The 26,783-nt window shown below is 43.8% G+C and overlaps 1 protein-coding gene across 1 annotated transcript in view; it reads left to right on the forward strand.

The window, feature by feature from the left end:
* The window catches only part of SLC24A3 (solute carrier family 24 member 3), a 480,638-nt gene extending 454,060 nt beyond the window's left edge, over positions 1–26,578 (forward strand). Inside the window, exons 16-17 of the mRNA XM_004754143.2 lie at positions 21,179–21,244; positions 24,629–26,578. Coding sequence (XP_004754200.2) covers positions 21,179–21,244; positions 24,629–24,778 — 216 coding nt within the window. The 3' untranslated portion in view covers positions 24,779–26,578. The remainder of the gene's footprint in view (positions 1–21,178; positions 21,245–24,628) is intronic.
* The last annotated feature ends 205 nt before the right edge of the window (positions 26,579–26,783 follow it).

Raw genomic sequence — 26,783 nt, forward strand, 5'->3', positions numbered from 1 at the left:
CTGCTCTGTTGTCAGTGAAATTGGGTAATGACATGGTGAGAGAGGCTACATTCCCTTGGGGGGATGCTGGTAGCTTTCAGAAGGTAACTGTGACAAGAAATCTGAATAACTACACAGAACCAGCCAGGGGGATGTGGGCAGCGGTGTGCAACATTCTAGGCAAAAGGAACAGCCAGTGCAAAGGCCCTGAGGCAGAGATGCACTTAGCATGAAGTGAGTCCAGTGTAAGTGGAACAAAGTGACCATAGGGGAGGCTCCCATGATTTGAGAGGCAGTTGGGAGTCTAGGCAGGGTCAGGTCATGTGGGTGCTCATCAGACAATTGAAAAAATAATGACATTCAAACTTACATGACAATATGGATTTAGAAAATGATGTTTTTGATGACTTTTATGAGCGATTCAGCAGCACGAGTTTTAATCCTGGGCCCTAAGGTATAAGGATCTCTCAGCCTTGGCTAACTGTAATATAAACAGATATCCATCAGGAAGGCCAGTTCTTCAATATCCCTCAACAGTTCACCCTAAATATCATACCTCCCAGACTACTTGCCATCTCAGACATTTCATAGAACCAAGCCAGTGCCCTCAGAGCCCTTGTCCCTGAAGGTGCCCTGTTTCAGGGGCAGATGACTCTGTCTCAAATGCGCACATCCCATCACTCTTCCCATTGGAAATGATGTCCCTTCTTCCAGGTGTGTCTCATGCAGAATTTCTCTCTGGACCCTCCCCAGCATCACCACCAAATGGGACCTCTCTCCACAGCCTTTGTTTCTATCTCACCATGGCTGTTATCCTAAATCTTGAACTTGCTTCATCTTTTTTTTTTTTTAGATTTTATTTATTAATTTGACAGAGAGAGAGAGAGATTACAAGTAGGCAGAGAGAGAGGGGGGGAAACGGGCCCTGTGCTGAGCAGAGCCCAATGCGGGGCTCAATCCCAAGACCCTGAAACCATGACCTGAGCCAAAGGCAGAGGCTTAACCCACTGAGCCACCCAGGTGGCCCGCTTCATCTTCTTAAGTGACACATATAAAAGAGACACTGGAGAAATGCCCTCCAGGTTGGCCACTGAAAGGACATCATTAGGTGGTCACAGATAATCTTCTGAAGATGTTATGAGTGGTGTTGTTTTCAGTCAGGCCCTTATGAAGGGGTTTGATTTTTATGCTAGAATGTCAACAGGTGGCAGTAAGATATTCAAGTGTCAGATAGAAAACATACTTATTCTGGACAGTTTGTGCTCTGTTTTCTAAGAGAAAGATCTCATGTGAGAGGTATTTTGTTTCTCAATTGGGGGGGTTGGAAGGAGTGGGGGGCTCTTCTTTTCAATTACAGTGTAGTTGATGCAAAATGTTAGTTTCAGGGATATAGCATAGTGATTCCACAAGTCTCTATGTTGTGTTGTGCTCACCACAATTATAACTGCCATCTATGACCATACAACACTATTATAATACCATTGACTATACTCCCTATGTTGTACCTTCTGTAGCCATGGCTTCTTCATTCCACGACTGCAGCCTGTACCTCTATAGATGGGAGGTATTTGGGGAGATCCATGACCACCCTCAAGTTCATTGACTCACCAGGAGTATTCACAGGACTCAGCAGCAGGTCTTAGTCATGGCTAAGGTTTATTATAGCAAGGGATATGGAATAAAAGCAGAGCAGTGGAAAAATGAAATGCATCAGGAGAAATCAAGAGAGGTTAGATGTGGGCTTCCAACTACTGCCCCTCCCAGTCAGATAAGATGTGCTTTCTCTCTAGCAGCAAACTATAGGGCCATGTGTGAACTATATTCATGGAAGTCCACTGGAGTCTGAGGCTTTTATGGAGGGCTGGTCAGGCGGGTATATTCCTGCTCAATGAACATCATGATAGTAGAACTCAGAATCCCAACCAGACACCAGATAAACATCATAAAGCTTGCTAACCAATCCTGACAAGCTGTAGCGCAAACCCCATTGCTTTTTGAGGACAAAACAACATCATCCGCCAATTACATAAAGAACATTCCAAGGACCACATTCTTGGAGATTGGCTGAAGGTCAGTCATGGTTCTAGGCTCCTCTAGAGGCTCACAAAGATTAAGTCACCAGACCTCCTGCATTAACACATTCTGCATAGAAGATCAAATTAGAATGTATATGTTAGAATAAGTATCACTGCTGCTATGTCACAAACAACCCCCAAAATTTCACTGGGGTAGCCCAACAAGGGTTTATTTCTTGCCCCAGGTTCATTGCAGATATTTCCACTCTGGCAGCTTCCATGGTTCTCCAAACAGAAACTTAAGGATTGGGGCTTATTTCATCCTGTGGTTCTATCCTCTTGGAGTCCTTCCCCAATAGACATAGAAAGTAGAGAAAATAAGGGCATGGAAGATTATGTAGATCTTTTTCTAACAAGGACAGAAAGTGGTGGGTGCCCTGCCTGTTCCCACCCATTGTCCAGATGAGCAAACATTTCCATTAAGATGCAAGAAGGATCCAGAACACTTGTTTAGCTGTGCATCCAGGAAGGAGAGTAGATGTGGGTATTAGTGGACACTAACAACTTCTAAAGTCTAGGGTGTCAGGTTGAGAGTTGGAGCCACCAAGAGGGTTTGCTGGACAACCTCTTACTGGAGCCATTAAATTGCTATTTTCTGAGGCATCAATCCATGGTCATAGGGCTTTTTTCCCCACCACAACAACCATCCTGGGGTACATTGACTAATCCTGCCTTTTTGCGTTCCTTTTTCTGGGTCATATGTAGACCCTCCCTCTCCCAGTTAATACACCTTTCCTGTACTTAAGTTGAAAACAATACTATCGATTATATTGAATCTCTCTCATTAAAGTCATTGCTTCCTTAAAATACAAGTTCACCTTGATTCTGTTTGCCATTCCTCACCTAATCTCTTGGGTTTTTCTACAGTCAAGCCATCCTTTTTTAATTAAATTTTTTATTAACGTATAATGTATTATTTGCCCCAGGGGTGCAGGTCTGTGAATCATCAGGCTTACACAGCGCACTCACCAGAGCACATACCCTCCCCAATGTCCATAACCAAACCACCCTCTCCATACCCCTCCTCCCCCCAGCAACCCTCAGTTTGTTTTGTGAGATTAAGAGTCTCATGGTTTGTCTCCCACCCAATCCCATCTTGTTTCATTTTTTCCTTCCCTACCCCCCAAACACTCTACATCGCCTCTCAAATTCCTCATATCAGAGAGATCATATGATAATTGTCTTTCTCTAATTGACTTATTTCACTCAGCATAATACCCTCTAGTTCCATCCACATCATCTCAAATGGCAAGATTTCATTTCTTTTGATGGCTACATAGTATTCCATTGTATATATATACCACATCTATTTTATCCATTCACCTGTTGATGGACATCTAGGTTCTTCCCATAGTTTGGCTATTGTGGACATTGCTGCTATAAACATTCAGGCGCACATGCTCCTTCAGATCACTACATTTGTATCTTTAGGGTAAATACCCAGTAGTGTGATTGCTGGATCATAGTCTAGCTCTATTTTCAACTTTTTGAGGAATCTCCATGCTGTTTTCCAGAGTGGCTGCACCAGCTTGCATTCCCACCAACAGTGTAGGAGGAACTTGACTTTGTTATTCCTTTTTTCTGGTTATAAAAATAGCTCATGGTCTTTACAGGAAAATTAGAGAAACTCTAATTAGAGAACACTTGAACACTTGATCAGTTCAGGCCCAATAGAACTTTCTTTAATGATGGAAATATTCTATATTGTACTGTCAAATATAGTAGCTACTAGCTCCTTAAGACTTTTCAAGAACTTGAAATATGGTTGGTTCAAGTGAAGATCCAGACTTTTAATTTTAATTTCATTTTAATTAATTTCAATCTATGTAGCCACATGTGGCTCATGGCAGCCCATCCAATTCTGCAGGTTCAGAGGATGCAATAAAAATCATGCACCGTTCAGTCCTAAAAATCAGTTGCTAATATTTTAGCATATTTTTCTTTCCACTTTGATTCATTGTACAATCGCTGAAGACTTCATTGTACAATCGCTTTTTTACTCCTTATCGTAGCAAACACATTGTCCTTAAAATCTTATAGAGACATCATTTTTAAAGACAACCTCATATTCTAGTTACACCAAAATTTACTTAACCATGCTGCTGCCGTTAGACACATATTGCTTCAAGATTTTTGGGATTATAAATAATGATGTGACATACATCTTTGTATATCGATCTTACAGATTTTGGAGATCTATAAAAATTCTAATTAAAACTGTATTTGTATTTGAGGTTATTTTCCCAAAGCTGGAGTTGTTACATAGAATATGAATACTGTGACACTCTTTGCACATCCCTAATTATTTTTCCAAATGACAGTATTCCTTACATTTTGATTTGTCTTTATTTCATTTCCAAGATTTGGAGGAAGCTTCATGGCACCCTCTTATTCTCTCTCTCTCTCTTTTTTAACATGGGCTGACCATTTTTTTAACAACGTTCTGACCATTAGGGTGAGCTTCCTCATGACACATAGTATGGGGCGTGTATGTACTTGAGCCATGAAAAAAGTGTCAAATATAATGGGAATAGCCCAACCTCACTTCCTTTGGAAGTATCGCTTGTGACCCTCTGTCATTTAATCATACTCAGTCTTGGTTGTCTCCCTACCTCCACAGGCTGCTCCATGCAATGTTCCATCTCTCATTTCATGGTCTACATTTAGATCCCATCTTCACTGGCACCCCAGACTCTGCCTAGCCTCTGTGCTTCTTAACCCAGTACAGAGCCCTGAGTGTGGATCTGTTGAGTCCCCCCAGCAAACCCACCTGGTGTGTTCCTCTGTTTCATTTCCTCACTTATCTCTTATCAAAGTTATGAAAAAGTAAAATTCAGACTTGTGTGAATTTTAACTACTTTTTGTTGCCTCTGGTGATGACTAGAGAGTAGTGGCTAAAAAGCAGGCAGCAAAAAAGATGAAAAGAAACCGTGCTCCAAATATCCTGGAAAATTGATCCATGAATAATAGACTTTTACCACATTGACTCTCTCCAGCAGCAGAGGATGCACAAACAGGAGCGGGGGATGAACATCACTCCAATGTTTATAAGATCCATTGAACCATTGTGTTTATTTTTTCTATATTGTGGTTACAATGTACAACCATATAAGGTGAAATCAAAACCTTTCCAAACAAACAACAACAACTTATTCTAGAAGCAAACTGATTCCTCCCCCTAGCTTTGAACTCCCCTTGACTGAATATGGGCATCAGGCCTGAAATTCCAATTCAGCAAAGCACATTTTGTGCCGTAAATGAACCACAGTGATCTTCCATCCTTTCCCGTCCTTCTGACATTCTCCCAACACTCTTCAGAGAGCAGGAAATTAAGCATAATTCTCATTCAGTAACACCCACAGCCATGAAAACATGTGCTTTTCAGGTTCCAAACTTTAGTGACAGGGTGACATCATGAAGACAAAAATTCAGGCCCTGTTAGATGTTTAGCCCAAATTCATGTTTTCCGTCTGTAGATGACATAATTGGTTCACTCTGGTCATTCTTTTGGGATTGTGCAAGAAGCACATCTAATCGTGTGGTGAAGATGGCCCTGAACTGAAGTGGAGGGGGAAATACAGGAGAAGAAACAGGCCACTTCTGTGATCAACAGCCATTGCACACAGGAGGGCGCTCCTGGTGGAACTTTTGGTCAGAAGACAGGAGAAAGACACGTCCATGTTGCATTTTCATCCAAATGCTATTTCTGTTCTCAGTCAGAGAGATCTTCATTTTATTCCCAGGATATAAGCATCCAATGTAGGCCTCACTTTTGAGAGCAGAAAATCAATAACATTCTCTATAAACAGTTCATGAACCCCAGGGAAATCAAGATTTTTTATACATGGTGTGAGGTAGGGGTCCAGTTTCATTGTTTTGAATGTGGACGTGTTTGTTTTAGCACCATGTGTTGAAAGGAGATTTCATTTTGAACTTTCAAAATTCAAACAAAAATATTTGATAACTTATTTTTCTTTTATTTTTACAAAATTTGAGTATAGTTGGCACATAATATTACCTTAGTTTCAGATGTACAACTTAGTGTTTTGACATGTTAATACACTATGCTTTGTTTACCACAAGTATAGCTACTGTCTATTCTACCTCACTATTACAATATAATTGACTGTATTCCTTATACTCTTTTACTCGCATGGCTTACTCATTCCATAACTGGAGGCCTTCACCCATTTTTCCCAACACCCCACCTCCTTCCCCTCTGGCAACCATCAGTTTATGCTTTGTACTTATAAGTCTAATTCTGTTCTTTGTTTATTCATATTTTTAGATTCCACTTATGAGTGGAATCATAATAGTATTTGTCTTTCTCAGCCTGATTTATTTCACTTAGCCTAATAGCCTCTAGGTCCATCCATGTTGTCTCAAATGTCATGTCATCCTTTTTTATGGCAGTATAAATACTTAGGTGTGTATGTATATATATGTGTATGTGCATATGTATATATGTACACACACACACATTACATATTCCTTATCAATTTATCTATTGATGGATGCTTATGTTCCATGTCTTGACTATTATAAATAATGTGCAATAATCATAAGGGTGCATTTATCTTCTTGAGATAATGTTTTTGTTCTCTCTTTGTAAATATCCAGTAGTGGAATGACTAGATCATATGGTATTTCTACTTTTAACTTTTTAAGGAACCTCCATATTGTTTTCCATAGTGACTGCACCAATTTACATTCTCACCAGCAATGCACAAGGGTTACTTTTTCTCCATATCCTTGCAAATACTTGTTATTTCTTGTCTTTTTGATTTTAGCCATTCTGACAGAGGTGAGGTGATATCTCATTGTGGTTTTGATTTGTATTTCCCTGATAATGTGACAATAAGCATCTTTTCATGTATCTTTTGGCTATCTGTAATCTTTGGAAAGATGTCTGCTTATTTTTCAATAATATTCATGACTTAGGAAATATTAGGAAGCCCATGATTGTATTTAGTTAAAGCTAGGTACTCTAGAACCCTGTATTTTATAAGTAGTATAATCGTAACTATCAGGAAAAGTTTTGAGCCTAACTGAGACTGAACGTAAAGTTGAATGGTCAAGAAGAAGGGGATAACAGCCAGGTGAGCTGAATTAAGGAAGGACAGAGTAACAAAAGCATCCGCAGAGCCTAGTGGCATTCTTTAAGATGCTACTTTTTTCTTATTTTACTCAGATAGCTTGATCTCTTTGGTTGAAAGGGCATTCAACAACAACAAAAAAAGGATACCTCAGGTCCTTACCACATGCCTAGCTCTCTAGCCCTTCCACATGCTGTCCAAATACAGCATCACACTGCACATCTATAATCTCTTCCCCACGTCCCTGTGGATCCATTCCCTTCCTACCTTGTCTGGTAGTTGTGCACCCACATCATCTACCTGCTACTAGAATCTGAGTGTAGGACCACATCCACTTCATGTTTGCCATTCACGTTGCACACTTTTCCATCTTACACATAGCAGGATATTTCTCTTGTTTAAATAGAGAGTAGGGGTGCCTGCGTGGCTCAGTCATTAAGCGACTGCTTTGGGCTCAGGTCCTGATCCCAGGGTCCTAGGACTGAGCCCCACATCAGGCTTCCTGCTGAGCAGGGCAGGAAGCCTTCTTCTCCCCCTCCTACTCCCCCAGCTTGTGTTTCCTCTCTTGCTGTGTCTCTCTCTGTCGAATAAATAAATAAAATCTTAATAAAGAAAAGAAAGAAAGAGGAAAGAAAAGAAAGGAAGGAAGGAAGAAAGAAATACATTTTATTTCCTCAAAAGTGGAGGCAAGCAACTCCTTAGACATGAGTAGATCCTGAGAGCTTTGCCAGGTTAAAAATATATTATATATATACATATATAATATATACAATTATATAAATATATAATTAAATATAATTAGAATATATTTTATATATTTTTATATAATTATATAATTATACTATATAATATATAGTATAATATGAATCTACTATACTATATATAGTATAATTATAATTATAAAATATATATTATATATTATATCTATAGATATATATTTTATATAAATTATATTTTATATAAATATAAATTATTATTTCATATAAATTATTTTATATAAATCATCTATAGATTATATATTTTATATAATTTAATATAAATTAATAATTTTATATAAATATATAATATATATTATATATATGCACAAGGGTTACTTTTAGATAGTATACTATCTATATTATATATATTTTTAATTTATATTATTTTATATATATATATATATAAAAAATATATTTTCATTCCACTACTGGATATTTACAAAGAGAGAACAAAAACATTAACTCAAGAAGATAAATGCACCCTTATGATTATTGCACATTATTTACAATAGTCAAGACATGGAACATAAGCATCCATCAATAGATAAATTGATAAGGAAGATGTAATGTGTGTGTGTACATATATACATATGCACATACACATATATATACATACACACCTAAGTATTTATAGTGCAATATTACCCTGCCACATATATAATATGTATATTATATTATATATTTTATTATATGTATAATGTATATATATAGTATTAGTATATATATGTACATATACATATATACATATATATTTTATATATGTACTATATATACTATAATGTATACTATATATTATACTATATATACTATATATAGTTTATATGTAATTTTATATATATATGATTATAATTATAATATATATACTATAATATATATTATAATTATAATATATACTATAATATATATACTATATATACTAATATATATAGTATATATATAATTATAATATATATACTATACATACTATAATGAATACTATAGTATACATTATATACTATAATTATATATATATACTATATAATTATAATTATAATATATATACTATAATGTATACTATATATACTATAAAGCTAAAGCAAGCTCTGCAGCTTTCCATAAAGAAAGAAGAACCTGAAAAACCATAAAAGATGCTTAATCATAGGAAACAAATGGAGGGTTGCTGGAGGGGAGGGAAGTGGGGGAATAGAGTAACTGGGTGATAGACATTAAGGAGGGCACATGATGTAATGAACACTGGGTATGATTTAAGATGATGACGAATCATTGGACTCTACCTCTGAAACCAATAATGCATTATATGTTAATTAATTGAATTTAAAATTTTTTTTTTAAAGGGAAGGAGACAACTCCTGACCCCCACGTTCCCATCCTAGAAGTCCCACAGATATGGTGGCAGCTAAAATCCTTGCTGCCCTAGGCCATGGTGCATTATATTTCTACAGTGGGTTTCTGACTGAAGGTTGGAGGAAACATTCTGGATCCTTCCATGAGGATTACATGTTTATTCAGTCCCTGGGTCCCCACCTGGCTTTCACCAGGACCCCTTGGCCAGCCCTCAATTCCCAGACATATTTGAGGGGCATCTCCATGTAACCTCATGGCACGACACAGAACTCACCTGGAAAAATAGTTTCAGGTTCATGAAAAGGCAAACTTAAGGGTTTATTTGCCATGAGCATCTTGCCTTCCCTCTTAACCTCCAGCTTTTCCTGGGAGAGAGGCTTCATTTCTGGAAGGACACCCAGGGGCCTCCTTCCATGTAGCATGGCAGTAATCCATGACATCTCTGCATCTCTCACATCAGAAGCTAGAAGACTGTGCGGGTTTAATAGACTCTCCTGCCCTCCCAACGGACTTGCTGACAATTCTGAAGCAATTTTTCCATCTCTACTAGATGGAACTTCCAAGTCATAATTACTGGATAATTACCATCAAGGCAGCTGTTTTGTGCATACTATTACGTTCAGCCATTTGATAGGAATAAATGCAGTTTTACAGATTTTGACATTTCTTAGTACTTGTGGTTTGCTCAGAAGCCAGTTAGCTACCTAAGTGCCTGAAACATTTCTGAAAGTCAGAATTTGGAAAATGAGCACTTCTTGTCCTGTTTTTGTGATGAATGTCTGTTCTACATGCTCTAACAGACTTAAGAAAGTCACCAAGCAGGCTCCAGGAAGCCAGGACAATACTCAGATCTCTGAGCTAGGGCTTAGAAATGCAAAATGAATCCACAAAGTAATAGAGGGAGAAAGAGACTTTTTTTTTTTTTTTCCTAAGCCAAGAGCCCATCTAACTCCAGAATCCACGAAGGTAAAAGGAAGAGGTGATCAGAAATATTCTTTTCCCATCCTTCCTGCCCAATTCATTCTTTTTCTGACACACATTAACTGAATGCTTACTGTGTGCTAAGCTGGTAACCCCCATTGGGGAAGCGTCAGTGAGCAGGCCAGACACTGTCCTATGCCCTGGGGCTGCAGCATCTGGAAGGAGATAGTTACACAAGCAATTCCAAAACAAAGTGTGATTCGTGCCTTCCTAAGGTTGGTTGTGTGGGAGTTGCACAGTATATGGCAGGGGTTGGGGACCTCCAATGCTTGTAAGGAAGTGGTGCTTATTCTGAGAATCCAAGATTATCAGGAGCCAAGCAGGTAAAGAATGTGAGAGGAATAGTTTTTAGAAGAGGAATATCCAAAACAGCTTCACACACTGAAGGACCTGACAGTGACAGCTGGGATAGGGGGAGGCTGTGAGGGGTAAGAAGTGGCAAAGTGGAGGGATGAGTGGCCAGGATGAGTTCAGAGACAGAGAGGGGCCATGTGCTAAAGGATAGGGGAGCTAGAGTCACGGCAGTGGAAAATGAAGGAGATAAAGGAGGGAGTAGTGTGATTGCGTGTGCCTTTTAGAAAGAAGATTCTGACTACTTTATAAAGAAGAGGTCGGAGCCAGATCAGACTGATGACAGCAAGATCAGTTATGAGGCATTTGCAGGAGAGAGATAATATAGTGAACTAGACTAGGATAGTTGTATAAGTTAGCTATTCTACCATAATGCTGTGTAACAAACCATGTGCAAACTCAGCAGCCTGCATACATTATCATGTATTTCTCATTCATGCATCTGTGAGGTGACAGGTGTTTGGCCAATCTAGGTTTGGCTCCAAGGTTCAGATGGGGCTCTTCCTTGTGTCTCTCATCCTCTTTGTACCAGTGACTTCCTGAGACACATTCCTCGTAGGATCAATGCACAAAAGGTCGTGTCAATGATAGAAGTACCTTTCAAACCCATGTTTGTGTTAAATCCACTAATATCCCATTGGCTAAAGCAGATCACATGGCCAAGCCCAACTCCAAGAGGCAGAGAAATGCCTCTGCCCACCATGAGGCTGTGGAAAGGGAGTGGACACAGAACTCTAGTACAGGGGAGAGGAAATGAGACCAGTGACCTGCTCTTCCTCAGTTGTAGCAGTAAAGCAAGAGAACAATGAAAGACACCAGAAGAAACTGCAGAATAAAATTCAGCAGGACCTAGTGGTTGCTTTAGCATCAGCCCTAAATATCTGTTAATGGGGAGGTGAGATATTTAGGTGAGCCCTAAATATCTGTTAATGGGGTAAGACAAGGGTCTGGTCATCCAAAGATTTTGTTGACTGTTGTGAAAAGTTTGGGTTATATTCTAACTGCCGTTGAGGATTCAAGCAAGGTAGAAGCATGATTCACTTTATGTTTTAAGATCATATTTGATTCTGTTTGGAAATGTATTATGAGAAGGCCAGGAAAAGGAAAAGAAGTTAGGGAGGTAACAAAAAGATCCTGGTGACATGGGCTAAGGTAGTATGAGTATAAAAAGGGAGAGAAAGAGGGGCACCTGGGTGGCTCAGTGGGTTAAAGCCTCTGCCTTCAGCTTAGGTCATGATCCCAGGGTCCTGGGATGGAGCCTTGCATCGGGCTCTCTGCTCAGCAGCGAGCCTGCTTTCTCCTCTCTCTCTGCCTGCCTCTCTGCCTACTTGTGATCTCTCTCGCTCTGTCAAATAAATAAATAAAATCTTTTTTTTTAAAAGGAAGAAAAAGATTTTCAAAAGAAATGACAAGATTTTCTGATGGCTGTTTGGAGGGGATGAGAAAAAGAAAAATTGAAGGTCACTTCTGTGTCCTTTATGGAGATGGGAAGACGGGTGGTGGGGTGGGGAACATATTTAGGAAATGTCAGGGGGTCCCTTTAGGACAGATTAAGTTTGATATGTGTGAGGGTCATCCAAGTGGAGAGAGCAGATAGACAGTGAGATAAATGTGCCTGACTTTAGGGGTGAGGTCTCAGCTGCAGGCATAAACTTGGGAGTCAGTAGCTTTAAATGGTTTTCAAAGCATAAAGATCATAAAGGAAGTAAATGTAGCTAGAGAAGAGAGCCCAGAACTATATCCTGATGTTGGGTCAGGAAAAATAAAAACATCCAGGGAAGAAGACTGAGGAGCAGTCAGCCAGAAATGGCGGTTATGGATCCAGGAGAATATTTCAAGGGTGGAGTGGCCAAGTACATCAAGGTTTTCCCTGAAGAGTTCTTCTAAGACCAACCATCAGCCAACCACCTCCTCCTCCAAGAAAGCTGCTCCCACCAAATTTACTCCCTCCAGAATCACATGGGACTGTCATCTCTGGCATGCAGAAATTGAATCTCTCTCAACGAGTGCTTCCTGGCACCCAGGTGTGGGCCCATGTGGAATAAGTCCATGGGCCAGTTCTTAAGTGCCTTCCACATCATTCCTTCTCATCTTTAGTAGTAAGCATTCCCACATCATTCCAACACCTGGCACTGTTCCAGCTGCTAGGACCGTTTTCCTTTGTTCTGAAAATCCCTTCCCAAACCCTCAGAGGACAGTGCGGCACTGGAGCCAGCTCTTATGTCTCTGGAGAAGAGACTGAATGGCTTTTTGTAACCCTGCCTTCAGCGAGGCCATATTGGTGGTTTATACCCAGCCAGAGCAGACTGTTCCCACCATGCAAAGCAACAAAATGCCAGAATGCCACTAACAGGGCCAGTCTACGAAACTGTTCCCACAGCATCTGGATAGCGAATTTGGGGATAGTTTCCAGACATCTTACTGAATGGTTCTTCTTGATGTTGTCCTAGCAGAGTTCCTGGGAGCTACAGTGATGCTACCCAATCCCATGAACACAAGCTTTGCTTAGATTTCAGGCACTGTGTCAGGAAAATGAGGTGATATTTGGGGGAAGGCAGTGTCTTTACAGGTCCCCTATGGATGGGCTTACCTGAGTTGCCTAAGGCCTGAAGCTTATTCATTTCACTATCCGAGTTTAGATTCCATTCAGGAATCTGAAACCATTCAGTCCTGAGACAAAGGTTTGCGTGATGTGGGTGTTGGGGAGGAGTGGGAAACTCCAGTGGGGGATGAGAAGGGGGATGGACAGGGAAGGCAGCCAACCAAAGTCATAGTGACCGGAGCGGAGTCCCTGAGTGTGAGACTCTAGGAAATGGTATGCACACCCATCCTAGAATGACCCCATCTGAGGGGCAGGGGAGCTGTGTTGTTATGCACTCACCCCGAAAGTCATTGATACAGCACAGTTTGGCACTTCCAGAGTTTGGAGAAAAAGCCCTTCAGGCACAGACACTGGTACTGGTTGTGGAGAGGTTGCTTGTCCCAGAAAAATCATGAGAAGGGACACTAGGACATGGATGGGGTCCCAGAAGCATCTGCCACAGGGATCTGTGGTTCTTAGAATTTATTCAGGACAGTTTCAGAAATGATAAGCAGGAAAGGCCAAGATACAACCTTTGAGGATTCTTAGTGTGTAAAGAGAACTCTAGCATTTTCCCTGCGCCCTGCAGGGTGCAAGGAAGAGTCTAAAATTTACTGTTGGAATTCCAATTCTCAGTCTACACTGATCCCTTACCAGCTCCCTGGCCTTTTATGATGTTGTGGTTTATAAGAAATACACGTTTGATCTTCATCCCTGTTTCTAGCACAGAGCTCCTAAAACTTCTGGAATTTTCCCAATGATGAGAGCTATAAGATGTCTTCTGTTATGTTAATGAGGTGACTTTCCTATCCCACCTAAGGATGGGAGCTGGTGACCAGGAGAACCAACCACGTGATTAAAAGGTTGAAACTTCCAGTCCTACCCCGACCACCAGGGAGAGGAGAGAGGCTAGAAGTTGAATCAGTTGCCAAGAGCCAACGATTTAATCAATTCCCTATGCAGCAAAGCCTCTCTACACACCCAGAAGGATGGGGTTCAGAGAGCTTCTGGGTTAGTGAACACGTGGAGATTTGGGGAGAGTGGTTTGCTTGGAGACAACATGGAGGCTTTTCTCCCTTTCCCCATACCTCACCCTGTGTATCTCTCCCATCTGGCTGCTCTCATCTTTTTATAACACACAGTCATCTAGTCAGTAAAATGTGTTCCTGAGTTCTATGAGCCTCTCTAACAAGCTAATCAAACCCAAGGCGGGGGGGGGGGTGTCCTTGGAATCTCCAATCTGTAGCTAGTCTATCAGAAGCACAGGTGATATCCGGACTTGTGATTGGCATCTGGGGGCGGGGAAGACAGTTTTGTAGGACTGAGTCCTTCCCCTGTGTGATCTGATGCTTTCACTGATAAATAGTGTCATAATTGAGTGAAATTGTTGGGGCGCCTGCGTGGCTCAGGCGGTTAAGCGTCTGCCTTCAGCTTAGGTCATGATCCAGGAGTCCTGGGATCGAGTCCCACCCACATCAAGCCCCACATTGAGTCCTGCACTGAGCTCCCTGCTCAACAGAGTCTGATTCTCCCTCTGCCTCTCTCCCTGCACATGCTCTCTCTCTCAAATAAATAAGTAAATAAATTATTTTTAAAAAGAAAAAGAATTGAGTTAAATTGTAGGACATCTATCTGGGATCATAGAAATGCTTGGATGTGTGGAGAAAACCCACACCCACACACAAATGGGAATTGGTGAGCAGAGCATCAACTGTCTCATCTTTACATGGGGAAAACAAAACCTACCCCCCCATCTCCAGAATCGCCACTAGAATTCCACACTCTATGTTTGTGAGAGTCCTCTGGATGGGACCAGACACATGCAGATCAGCTGATGAGCTGTCACCAAAACGCCTCTTCTCTCTAGGCGTATTCACTTTCTCACCTCATTTAATTTTTCCGGGAAGGAGATTCCTGTCCGGTGATATTTCACAACATCAAACCAAGGCTAGACACATCCATTTGGAGCCTACACCCACACGAATGTTCAAATTACCCAAATCTGAAAATGCAAAGCCACATGCAGCATGCATTCCAGGTCATAAATAAACTAGCAAAAATCTAGGGGCTCCTTAGTTTTCCTATAAGAATTCCTCTGAATGTGGGGAGCTGACCTCAAACCCTAGGGAGATTTTAAACTATAATATGGGAAAGTCAGAATCTTTGAGGCTGGGGATTTTGGATCCCTTAACTGGGTAGGATTTAGGGAACTCTTTATGAACCCTGTGCACAAATAAACTAGGTCTGAATGGGCATCTGTGTGTGCATTAAGATGAAAAAATATATGTGCATGATGGGCTCAATTTCTGTTGACTCGGCAACCGGCCAGCCTTCTGTTTTCTCTGCAGCAACTACCATGAGGGAATTAGAGAATGAATTCACATATTTTGAAGGCAAGAAATAAGAACAGTGTTCAGTGTCAGGGCAGTTGTGCCTTGAATGCTCTTGGGTGGGCATTGCCATGGAGATTTGCTGCATTTGCACTTCGTGGACCCTGCATCTGCGTCTCAGGAAGCAGGGAAACCATTGTTTAGAACAACACTATGCACAGCTAGAGCTCCAAGTCTTTTGCAAAGGTAGTCTAGAGATGAGAAGGGTCCGTGCTATTGCTGGCTTAGCACACCCCAAGAAACTAGTTTTTGAGGGGGTTGAGTTAAATATGCTGCCCTTAGGGAAACTTACTGGGGTGATGAAAATGTTTTATAGCTTGTTGAGAGGTAGGTTACATGGGTACAAGCATTTGTCAAAACTTAGCCAATAAGAGAGATTTGACCCTTTACTATATGCAAATTATACCTCATTTTTTTGTTTAAAAGAAACAAAACTATTTTGATGTCCTCTCACTGTTTTGCTTAAAAAGATCAGCTTAAAGCCACCCCCATGTTGGTCTCCTCATCCAGCTCTGAAATCTTGCCCCATGCCACTCAGCCTTACTGCCTCCAACATGCACATGCACCCTATATGTGTACAAACACACCCCACGTGTATGCACACACATGCATGTACTCACGCACATGCACAAGCACACACACATGCTCAGCATCACCCACAGATGTTTATTTAAACTTAAGTACAGTATATGTAGACAAGTGGGGAGTTAGGTGCTGGGTGGAAGAAGGAAAAACTGAAGACCAAGCATCTGCCTCAGAGCAGTGGGACTGGCTGGAGAGGAGGGAAGGCTACACAGACAAGGTTGGGAAGTGATCTGCATCAAAAGTGGAGCTAGGGCCAGCGAGGGCTCAGTGAACTTGGAAGATTCAAAAGGACTGAGGGAGAGATGGGCAGAATAGAGCTGAGGTTGAGTAGGGGGTACGCAACCCATCTGACCTGACTGAGGTTCCAAAAGGGAGACAGCAGTGTGCTAAGGTGAGGAAGGTGAATCTCTCCTGTTTAGAGAGGCTCCTAGTGCCCAGCTAGAGAGACAGGATGCTGGGATGTGAAAGAGCATGTTTGAGGTCCCAGAAGACCCCCCTGGCTGTCTTCATTATCTTCATTCCTGCTTCTCCTGTGGGTGACAAGGGCCTCTATAGGTCTCTTATCATTGTGTTTGTGAATTATAAAATCAATGCATGTTGATAGCCCCAAACTAGATGAGAATAACTAGATGAGCTGTGATATATTTTTGCTGTTACAAAAATAAATGAACTATTGATGTAATGAAAAATACAAAGGAAATGAAGAAATACTTTAAAAATTCTGCTGAGTAAAAGAATCCTGATGTAAAAGAACACACATTATAGGGCTCCATTTATATGAACTTTCTTGGACAGGCTAAGCCTAGAAGCAGTGACTTATCTTGGGTGAGACTGATGAGGGAACAAGAGAACTTTCTGGGGAGGATGGAAGTGCTCTCTACCATGGTTACAGTTTAGGTTTAGGTTACACAGGTATATGCATTTCTCAGAAACTCAGAAACTACTGAGCAGTATAGTTATGATTTGTGAATTCCACCATATGGAAATTGCATCTAGAAACAAACGACCTGTGAACTATAATGGTTTTAAAAAATGGTGTAATTCTTTCAACTTTTCGGAATGTTTGAAAACTTTCATAATAAAATGGTAGGTGAAAAAAGGCTACATGCATTAATAAAAAAATAAAGTGGGGAAAGGGGACAGGGAATGTTGGATAGGATTGCATTGCTTCTGGAATACTATCTGGAAATGGCAGCTGGGGTTGCCCTGCTCCCAGCCTCTCTGTGAAAAGTACACCCTGCTCCATTTCACTTCTGCAAAGGAAATGGATTCATCATCTCTTCATTGGTTACATACAGAAGCATGTGGTCTGTGCTCAGCCTTGTGCAAGGCAGAGGATAAAGTCAGACATGGTCCCCACCCTTACTCTGTTTGTCATCTACTAAGGCTTTGAAGAGGGGACTCGTAGGTGGTGAGTTTATAAAAGAAGCAGCCAGGGGTACCAGAGAAGGGATTAGGCAGCTCATGGGTTGAGTGGAGAATAATGGACCAGACACAGTGAGAACTCACTATACACTTGGTCCTTTTCAAGCTTTTTAACATGGATTAATTCAGTGAGTCCTCACAACCACCTCATGAGGTAGAAATTGTATTATCCCCATTTTACTTCTCAGAAAACTGAGACATGGGAAGTTAATTCACTTTTCCATGATGATACAGAAAGTGGGTGACCGAACAAGGATTCAGAAGGGGTTTGGTAAACTGGATCAGGAGCCCATGCCCCAAACTAGGGATCAACAGACATTCTGGAAAGGGCAAGAGGGGAAATATTTTAAGCCTCATGGGCCTTATGGTCTCTATGGAACTTCTCGGCTCTACCACTGCAGAAGTAGACAATATGCAAACGAACGAGCTGAGCTCCAATAAATTTCATCTACAAAATCAGGCAGTGGGCCAGACTCGGCCCATGGCCCATAGCTGGCCACCTCTTGCCCCAAACCATCCGTAGTCTCCAGTGATTGGGAGATGTTCAAGTTGGACCCAGAGGCAACTGAAGGAACCCTAATTCCTGACTGCCATGTCTGTGTGGAGATGAGGGTTCAGATAGCAAGAACTCAATACAGGCTTTGAGACCCCAGGTCTGTAATGAATGAAAATACAAAAATTACCTCTAGATGCATGTGGCAATCTGTTACCAAAGGATGACTGCAGAGAAAAAGGTGAAAATGTGAAATATACTCAAAAATTCCACCAAGTCAGTTGTCTTTAGTCTTTGGAGCCAGGTTTAGAATTTTAAAAGCACCACTCTTTGAGATTTTATGTCAATGGAGGAAGAATAAAGTTCCAAAGCTCTAGCTGAACATGATTGATTTTGAAAAGATAGAAGGCTTGGCCAAAGAGAAGGTACCTGCTTAGAGCCTAGCTCTCATGGCTCTTGGTTTCCAAAGGGCAGGAAATCACTTTACTCAATTCTTCTTGCTGACAAGGATTCAACCCTAGAGCTCAAAGGGTGAGCTGGGCTGTGAATACATTGGCCCCATGCTTAGCAGAATCCATGCATTGTTGACAGATAAGAGCTCAAAAGGGTTTCTGAGTGTGTGCTCACATCTTCAGGGTAAGCCCAAGGCCTGCATGACAGAGACAGCCCCTGTAGGCCCTTCTTCATTCTGCATAGGAGCTGCCATCTTGCTCTGAGGAGCCCTGCCCCTGCCCTCCAACTCTGGCCAGGTACATGTGGGATTATCATAGGTTCAGTATGGACAGAATACTTTTTCAGTATTCATGCTATACTCCTAGATATTAGCCTTTCTATCCCTACACAACTGCTGAAAGGAGGAAATCTTTCTATAGGCAAATCAAAGGTTTGCAGGAAGATAAGCTACCAGCTGGACAGGGATGGATCCGATCCTTCGTGGTTCTTTTGTTTTGTTTTGTTTTGTTTTAAGATTTTATTTATTATTTGACAGACAGAGACCACAAGTAGGCAGAGAGGCAGGCAGAGAGAGAGAGAGGAGGAATCAGGCTCCCTGCTGAGCAGAGATCCCAGGACCCTGGGATCATGACCTGAGCCAAAGGCAGAGGCTTAACCCACTGAGCCACCCAGGTTCCCAGATCCTTTGTTTTTTTACATGAACTTACCCAGGTTAACCCACTGCTTTAGTATCACAGAGATATGATTTGAGTCCTTTGCTCTTCCAAAGGCATTTGGTGGCTAGGAATAATTTCCAGTTGGGGTTCAGTCAATGGTTGGCTCACACGGATTGTGCCAGCAGGAGAGAGGGACTCCCTCTGTGACAGAACATTGCATAAGAAGATATGGTATGTCCCTGGATCCCCACACAAAGGTTTTGACTGTTAAGGGCATGGAGTTTCCTGTCACCAAAAGGTAAAGTGAACACACCCACCTACAGAGACACCCCCATGTTCCCATACCTACACCCCAGGGGTGAACTGGTAAAAGGGTGCCAAGAGGCACCTTGAACCTTGTCAGAAGGGCCCCAAACCACTTCTAGTAATAGTCACCACTCAGTTCTCTCATAAAATGATCAACCTGCCTTGCTTTTCCTTCCTGTAGGTACAGGTGAGCCTTTGATTCCCAGCAGAACAGTGTATGTTGGTCGGGGCTCTGTGGTCCCCAAGCCTCTATGCAGATAAGATTTTCCAAGAGAACTGGTGAAAATGAATGTCAAAGTCCTAGCCCCCAAACCTGTGGAGATCAGAAGTGGATTTAGCCTCAGTACCAGCTCAAAGTTCTTAAACTTTCTCATACATCAGGATCATCTGGAGGGCCCCATCCCAAAGTTTCTGATTCAGGAAGTCTGGGTGGGGACTGAGATTCTGCATTTCTTTTTTTAAGATTTTATTTATTTATTTGTCAGAGAGAGAAAGGGAGAGAGAGCAAGCAAGCACAGGCAAACAGAGTGGCAGGCAGAGGCAGAGGGAGAAGCAGGCTCCCCGCCAAGCAAGGAGCCCGATGTGGGACTCGATCCCAGGATGCTGGGATCATGACCTGAGCCAAAGGCAGCCGCTTAACCAACGGAGCCACCCAGACGTCCTGAGATCCTGCATTTCTAATAAACCCCCAAATGATGCTCGTCCAGGGAGGATGCTTCGAGCATGGCTACTCTCAGGCATACTTCCTATTTCAGGGTAGACGACCTCATGACCTTTGACCTAGGTCAAGGCAGAAGGGACATCTTCTCTACACTATGAAAGAAACTTTGTAATCTTTTTTGGCCAGGTGGCCTCTAAATATTCTCTACCTGTCCTACCCAATACCTCAGCCACTAATCACATGTGGCTCTTAAAATGTAAATCTGAATTAATTGAAGATAAGATTAAAATTTTTGTTCAGCTGGACAAGCCACATGTGCCTAATGGCTGCCATATGGGACAACGCAAATACAGGACATTTTCATCATGACAGAAATTTCTGCTGGACAGTGCTATCTTATAAGAATTCCAAAAATTGTTTCTCTCTTTCTCCTCAGTGTTTGGCAGTTCACTCACTATCTTACCCTGAAAGACAAACAAAACAAAATCCTTTTACGAATACCAGGAATGGAATGTTAACTCTTTCCTCTTCTTTGCTTGCTGACAAGAGCAAGATTCACCCATCTCTTCCCATCCAGTCTGTGGGCAGTTCACAGACAATTGAATGCAAAAGAGATAACAAGTTTAGTAATACTTTTCAAAATATTGCTCCCATCCCTCAGTGTCACGAGATTTACCCTAAAAGTTGTATGTCAAGAAAGTGCGTGCTCCCTGGAGGTCAGGTCCACAGCAAAGTGTTGTGGGCACCAAGAATCAGGCTGCACACCACAGAGAATTCAGGTGGCCATGGAGCACCCCAGCGGACCCTATCTCTGGAGGGTAGGATGGGGTTGGACTGAGAGGGGACAAGACAAGGACGCCCCTGGCTGTCCTAGGAAAGTGCATACCCCTGCTCCCAGCAGAGTGGCAGAGCATGGCTGTCCAAGCTCCCTTTTGTTTGTCGTTCTAAAGGAGAGATTTGAACTGATCGCCACTTAGATTCGCTTCAGCCCCTGCACTGAGCAGATGCCTTTTTAGAAGCCTAACTGCACATCCTTTCTTACAGATACGGCTGAACAGCAGAGGACTGATCTACTCCGTGGGCTTACTCTTGGCCTCCGTCTTTGTCACGGTAGGCTACAGCTCCTTCCCCTCTCGAGTTCCTGTGACTCCTCTCCCCTCACCCCCAGCCCTGCCTTTGGGTTCTTTGGCTACAGAGTTTGTTTGGACACCAGATGGGCTTGGCCTCCGGGATGAGGACAATTGGCCTACAGATGTCCCATCTCCTTCATGGCTGTTTTCTTTAGAAGTGGATCCTAGCAACTCACTAGAAAGCCTTCCCTCTGTATGAGAGGAGCCAGCCCTCCTCTGAGAAGCGTGGCCCTGCCTCATGTCAAGCCCAAGCCATTTTTATCAAAAGCAAAGGAGAGATCCACTTTTTCTACAAGATTAGTCAAGAGAAGGGTAGATTCCAATTAATTATCTGTTCCAGGTTAGTAAGCATCTCCATAAATCCATGGATTTGACCAACATTCAGAGACTAAGAATACAGTGTTTTACTGAAGTGTACTTTGATGCCATTCTGCTGTCTTGGCCATTATATCTACTTGTATAATTTGATATTCCAACTCAGCTGTCATGTTTTGGTGGAAATCAATTTGCACCAACACATGGACTGGTCCACATGAAGTATCCATTAACATACAAGTAGGCAGTTGAATTTTCACATTAGAAAACATTGAGATGCAGTGTGTTTCTTCCTGAAATTTTCAAGGAAACAGACATTGAATTACACTGGCATGTGAACATCCATATGCTAGAGAACAGGAACTCAGAAGATCAGGCAGGAAGCTGGAGGTCATTGACAGGATCATGCTGTGAGTCAAATGTCAAGGATTCACTAAGGCAAACACAGCCTTACACAAAAGTGGGAATCTATGCAATTCTTTGTTCTGTAGCTTAGGAGTTTCTTTGGGTCTCATGTGACCTAGGCTTATGATACCTGTCATAGCCACACATTATGCTCATTGCTTTGCATACATTTTCCCATTTGGACCTCACCACATGCCCATCAAGTAGCCGCTCTACCAGCCCCATTATACAGATGAACATCTGAGACAGCTAGAGGAATTGACACCAAATAAATGAAGGGGCAAGCCATCTGACATCAGAGCGCATGCTTACAGCTACACTTGTACAACCTGTAGGAGATGAGTCTAGCCTCCACCTGGGATATTGAAATGGGGTTGCTAGAAGATGGAAGAGAAGTAGATTTGTCAGCAGCGGGGGAAGAGCAATTTCAAACATCTTGAGCTTTCAGTGCCTGTTCGACACCCAAGGGAACGGTCAAAAAAGCCACTGGAAAGATGAGTCTGAGCTCAGGAGAAACATTCAAGCTGGAGGCCCCAGAACATGGATGGTATTTAAAGACGTGCAATTAGATGCAGGCAGCAAGGGGGTGAGCAAGGACAGAGAAGAGAAGAGGCCCAACATCCGAGACTTGGTGCCCTCCAGAGGTCAAGATGATGATAATAAAACAGCAAAAGAAACAGAGTAGCAGTTAGAGAGGTAGGAGGAAAACCAGGGGAGTCTGGCATCTGGAAGCCAAGTGGAGAAGGTATTTCAGGGTGGAGGGAGTGATCAGCTCTCTCAGGGAGATGAGTCCTGAGTACTGGCCGCTCAGATTAGCGATATGACATTATTGGTGCTCTTGGTGAGAGGGTAGTTTTGTGGGGCAATGAGACAGAAGGTTAAGTAGAACGAGTTAGTGGAGAATGGAAGGAGAGAAATTGGACAAAGTGGTATTTACCACTCTTTCAAGTCATCCTGCTGTAAAGAAAGGAGAGAAATGTCTATCCAGAAAAAATGTAGCTGTTTTTTTAAGAGGAGAGAAGTAGCAGGATTCTTTTATCCCAGTTGGAGTAATCCAGAGGTGGCGTGGGGAGGGGTAGTTTCTGGGGCCATGTCTTGAGTGGTAAGGGAGGTGGGCTTGTGTACTCATGTGGAGGAGTGCACCGTGGACAGAGCCGTGGGCATCGGGTCCTCACTAGCAAGAGAGAAGGCGAGCAAGTGGGTCTGGTGGTGGGAGTTCTGTGGATGGGAACATGGTCATGTGCTGAGAGTGAAGGGGGAAGTAGGGGTTAAGGGGGGTCTGAGAAGAGAGGAAAGGCTGGAAACAACCATGCAAGAAAAGGAGAGAGTGCGCACTTAGAGAAATGTGGGAGGATTGCCATTAATGGCCCGCTTGAGATTTCTGGGCTTGAATTTAAAGGGAGACCCTTCGGCATGGCCAGGCATTTTCCTCCAGCAGCACAGAAGGAATGTGGATTCCCTGGAAGCTAGGCTCAAACCCAAGGCTGGGGCTTCACCGACATCACCAGAGAGGCCAATGAATGGCAGTAGATGCCCAGGGATGGTTCTAGAAATTGCTGGTGGGATTTTGGCAGGGTAAGGTGGAACATGGGTGGGTCCAGGGGATGGCGTGCGGTGGAATGGTGGTGGTAGCAATGAGTTCTGGGTCCTTGCAGGTCTGTAGAGTTTCAGGAGGGAGGCTTCCAGATGGACTAAGCTAGAAAGAGGAGATGGCAGTCAGAGAGTGGGATGAAGGACACTGAGAGGATAGAGTCGTTCCTGTTCTTACTCATCGCCGGCTCTCAGCTGCAGAAGCATCCAGCAGAACCTGTACAGTGGCCTTTGCCTGCACCTGCACTGACAGTGGCATTGGTCACGTGTGGGTGTGGAGCCCATGAGATGGGGCTAGTGCAACTGGGCAACTTAGTTTTTAATATTACTTATGTCCAGATTTGGGTGGCCACATGAGACTAGCGCAGTGCAGGTGCAGGGTTGGAGATGGGGTGGAGGACAGGTGTTGGGAAAATCCTCTCCATGGACGATGAAATTGTGGGGAAGGAAGTTCGGGTGCTGTAGATGGGGAGTGGCAGTGAGTGGGACTCAGGGATCTGAGGAAAGGGGAAGGCAAGAGGTCGGGTGTGCAGTGCAGACTGTAGCCAGATGAGATGGAGTGTGACTGTTAGAAGGCTTTAGATTCCAAACTGGGTGTTTTGGGGAAAGCAGCAGTGAGGAGCAAGGGGTACAACTACCTTGCCTCCAGGCATAGGAATGGAAGAGATAGTGGCCACCACCTGCCAGGAGATGCGTCCTCAGGAAGAGCCAGGGGCTGCTTGGGGACAAGAGGCTGAAGAGAGAACAGGGGCTGTGGGCACAGAGCAGTGCTGGGTTGAAGTTCAGGGTTAGTGTGGTGGCCGCAGTGCCTGTGTCGGTTGGTCCCATTGTTAGGACTTTCTAAAGTTGTTTTAGAGTTCTGACTTCCCTTCTTGATTTTGGTGCTCTGATCTTCCAAAACGTGAGCGATGAGCTCGAAGGGTGCTCACAGACAATCGGTGCCGGGCGAAGTCGGCTACTGGCGGCCCCTCTCCCTCCTCCACCCCCCACTTCCCCCCCTCCCCTCCCGGCGCCGCCTCTTCCGGCGCCCTCTGACCGGCTGTGTGTGTTGCAGGTGTTTGGCGTTCACCTGAACAAGTGGCAGCTGGACAAGAAGCTCGGGTGCGGGTGCCTTTTCCTGTACGGCGTATTCCTGTGCTTCTCCATCATGACGGAGTTCAACGTGTTCACGTTTGTGAACTTGCCCATGTGCGGCGACCACTGACCCGCCCGGCCGCCCACCGAGCCTTGGGCCTCCTTTTCTGTGCAATACAAGATCCAGCCGCACCCCGAGTCACGCGGGCCGCCCCCGTCCCCGGGGCCGGGGCCTCTGGCTCTCCCGCGCTGGTCACAGGCCTCCGCTCCTGCCTCGGTGGCCCAAGCTGTCCCCGCCCCTCCCTGCCCCCACCCTCCTCCCCGGGTTCCTCCGGCCCACCCCTTCCCGTCTCCTCCCGTGTGAAGACTCTGACATCCGCGTGAATTTTCAAGCTCCATTTTCGAACAGTGACTGAGATTCTGGGGGAAAAACAAACAAAACAAAACTGGCTGCTAACTGGCCCAAGCCAGGCAAAACTTACTACAAACCCTCCTCCTTTTTTAAGTTATTGGATGGAAGACAAACCTAATTTATGACCTGAGACTGTCAAAGGAATAGAGAGGAGAGGGTCTATCGATGCTAGGGAGTGTCTGGGATTTCGTTATGTTTCGAGGTGACGGCTAGGTGACTGGGTTTGGGGAGGTTGTTTCACTTGGGGAGGGGGGCTTCCCCCTTTTCTTCCTTTTCTTCCAGAGACGGAGAGCTTCTCTTGCCTCTTCTTTCACGGGGCTCTGGATCAGCAGAGCCGCGGCCGTCCCTGCCGCGTGTTCTGGGATCGCATCCCAGGCGCGGTAGACTAGGCACCGAAGTAGCGCTTAGGAGACGCCCATGTGGGCGGGGCCACCGGGGACAGGCGCGTGACGTTTCATAGCGGAGGTCGCCTCCCGGAAGTCCCATAGGCGTTACCCAGGGGGCGCGAGGCTTTCGAGGAAGAAGACCGCTTCCCACGTAGCCATTAGGACCATCTTTTTCTCACTAGGTACCTTCTAGTCTCTCAAGCAATAGTTCTAGCCTGCCTGAGGCCTTGGACGAGGGGCCCCGGTTCCATTCCCCGACTGTGACAGGGCCGGGCAGTCAGCGCCAGAAGCTTCCCAGCCCGTTGAGTCCCTGAGAGGCGCGCTCGTCGCTTGCTGTTTGTGGGGTGACAGGGAGTGACCCAGAGGCCACCACTGCTTTTCGTGCAGGAGTTACAGACACTGGTTTCTTGGAAAATGGAGAGAAGCACACTTTGCACAGACGTCGTCAATAAAGTCCCGATTTGCCACTCGGTATTGAGTACACTGGACCCTGACGGCTGGCTCTTGGGCCAGCGTCCTTCCTCCTGGGACGCCTCCACCAAGCTGCCCCAGCTCCGCCCCTCCCATCCTGGAGGGATGGCCCGGGAAGGAGAAAACAGAGAACTGACTGACACCTTCGGAACCACAGAATGTGTTCAATGCAGACTTGCTCAAGGGCCTAAGTTATTGTGAACGTTGTTGCCAATCACTGCTCAACAGCCCTGCTAGATTTTGTATGATGCTGAATTATTATGCAGACTAATTCCACCGAGTTGATACCCACCCATGCTTGTTACACTTGTATTTATTGAAACTGTGGATTCTTGCCCGTGCTGCCCCCTGTATTTACTTTAAGCACTGATCACTTATCATTCATTCAGTATGGTTTTCCGCCCCCGTCCCTTGTACACATTCTGGTATGAATTGTAAAAATAACCTGCTACATATTGGTTGAATGTTTTCTGTCAGTGGTGCAAACCGAGGCCAGCGTTAGCCGATGGGGCACCTGCCCGAAGGAGGAACGGGAGAGGAAATCACCAATCTGGGCTCTCAGAGCTAAGACACACGTATTGATTCTGTTGCACATTTTGCACTGGTTTATGGAGATTGTTTTCTTGGACGGATCGTGTAAAATAAACTTCTCTGTTCTGTATCCTTCCTTGAGCAGCGCACTTTACTTCCTCTCCTAGGGTGTTGCCTGTTTTAACTACACTGACCAGTATGATCGGAAGGAAGCGGCCAGGTGTTCGTGCTTCTACTCTTTCTGGGTGGGCTCACCTGGAAAGCTGGCAAGTGTCTGGTGGATTGCAAGTATGAAGTTGCAAATTGTGGGTCTTCTCTCAAGGTTGCAGGGACTT

This window comes from Mustela putorius, unplaced genomic scaffold (genome assembly GCF_011764305.1).
Source record: "Mustela putorius furo isolate JIRA1106 unplaced genomic scaffold, ASM1176430v1.1 tig00000253_pilon_pilon_pilon, whole genome shotgun sequence".
NCBI classification, from domain to species: domain Eukaryota; kingdom Metazoa; phylum Chordata; class Mammalia; order Carnivora; family Mustelidae; genus Mustela; species Mustela putorius.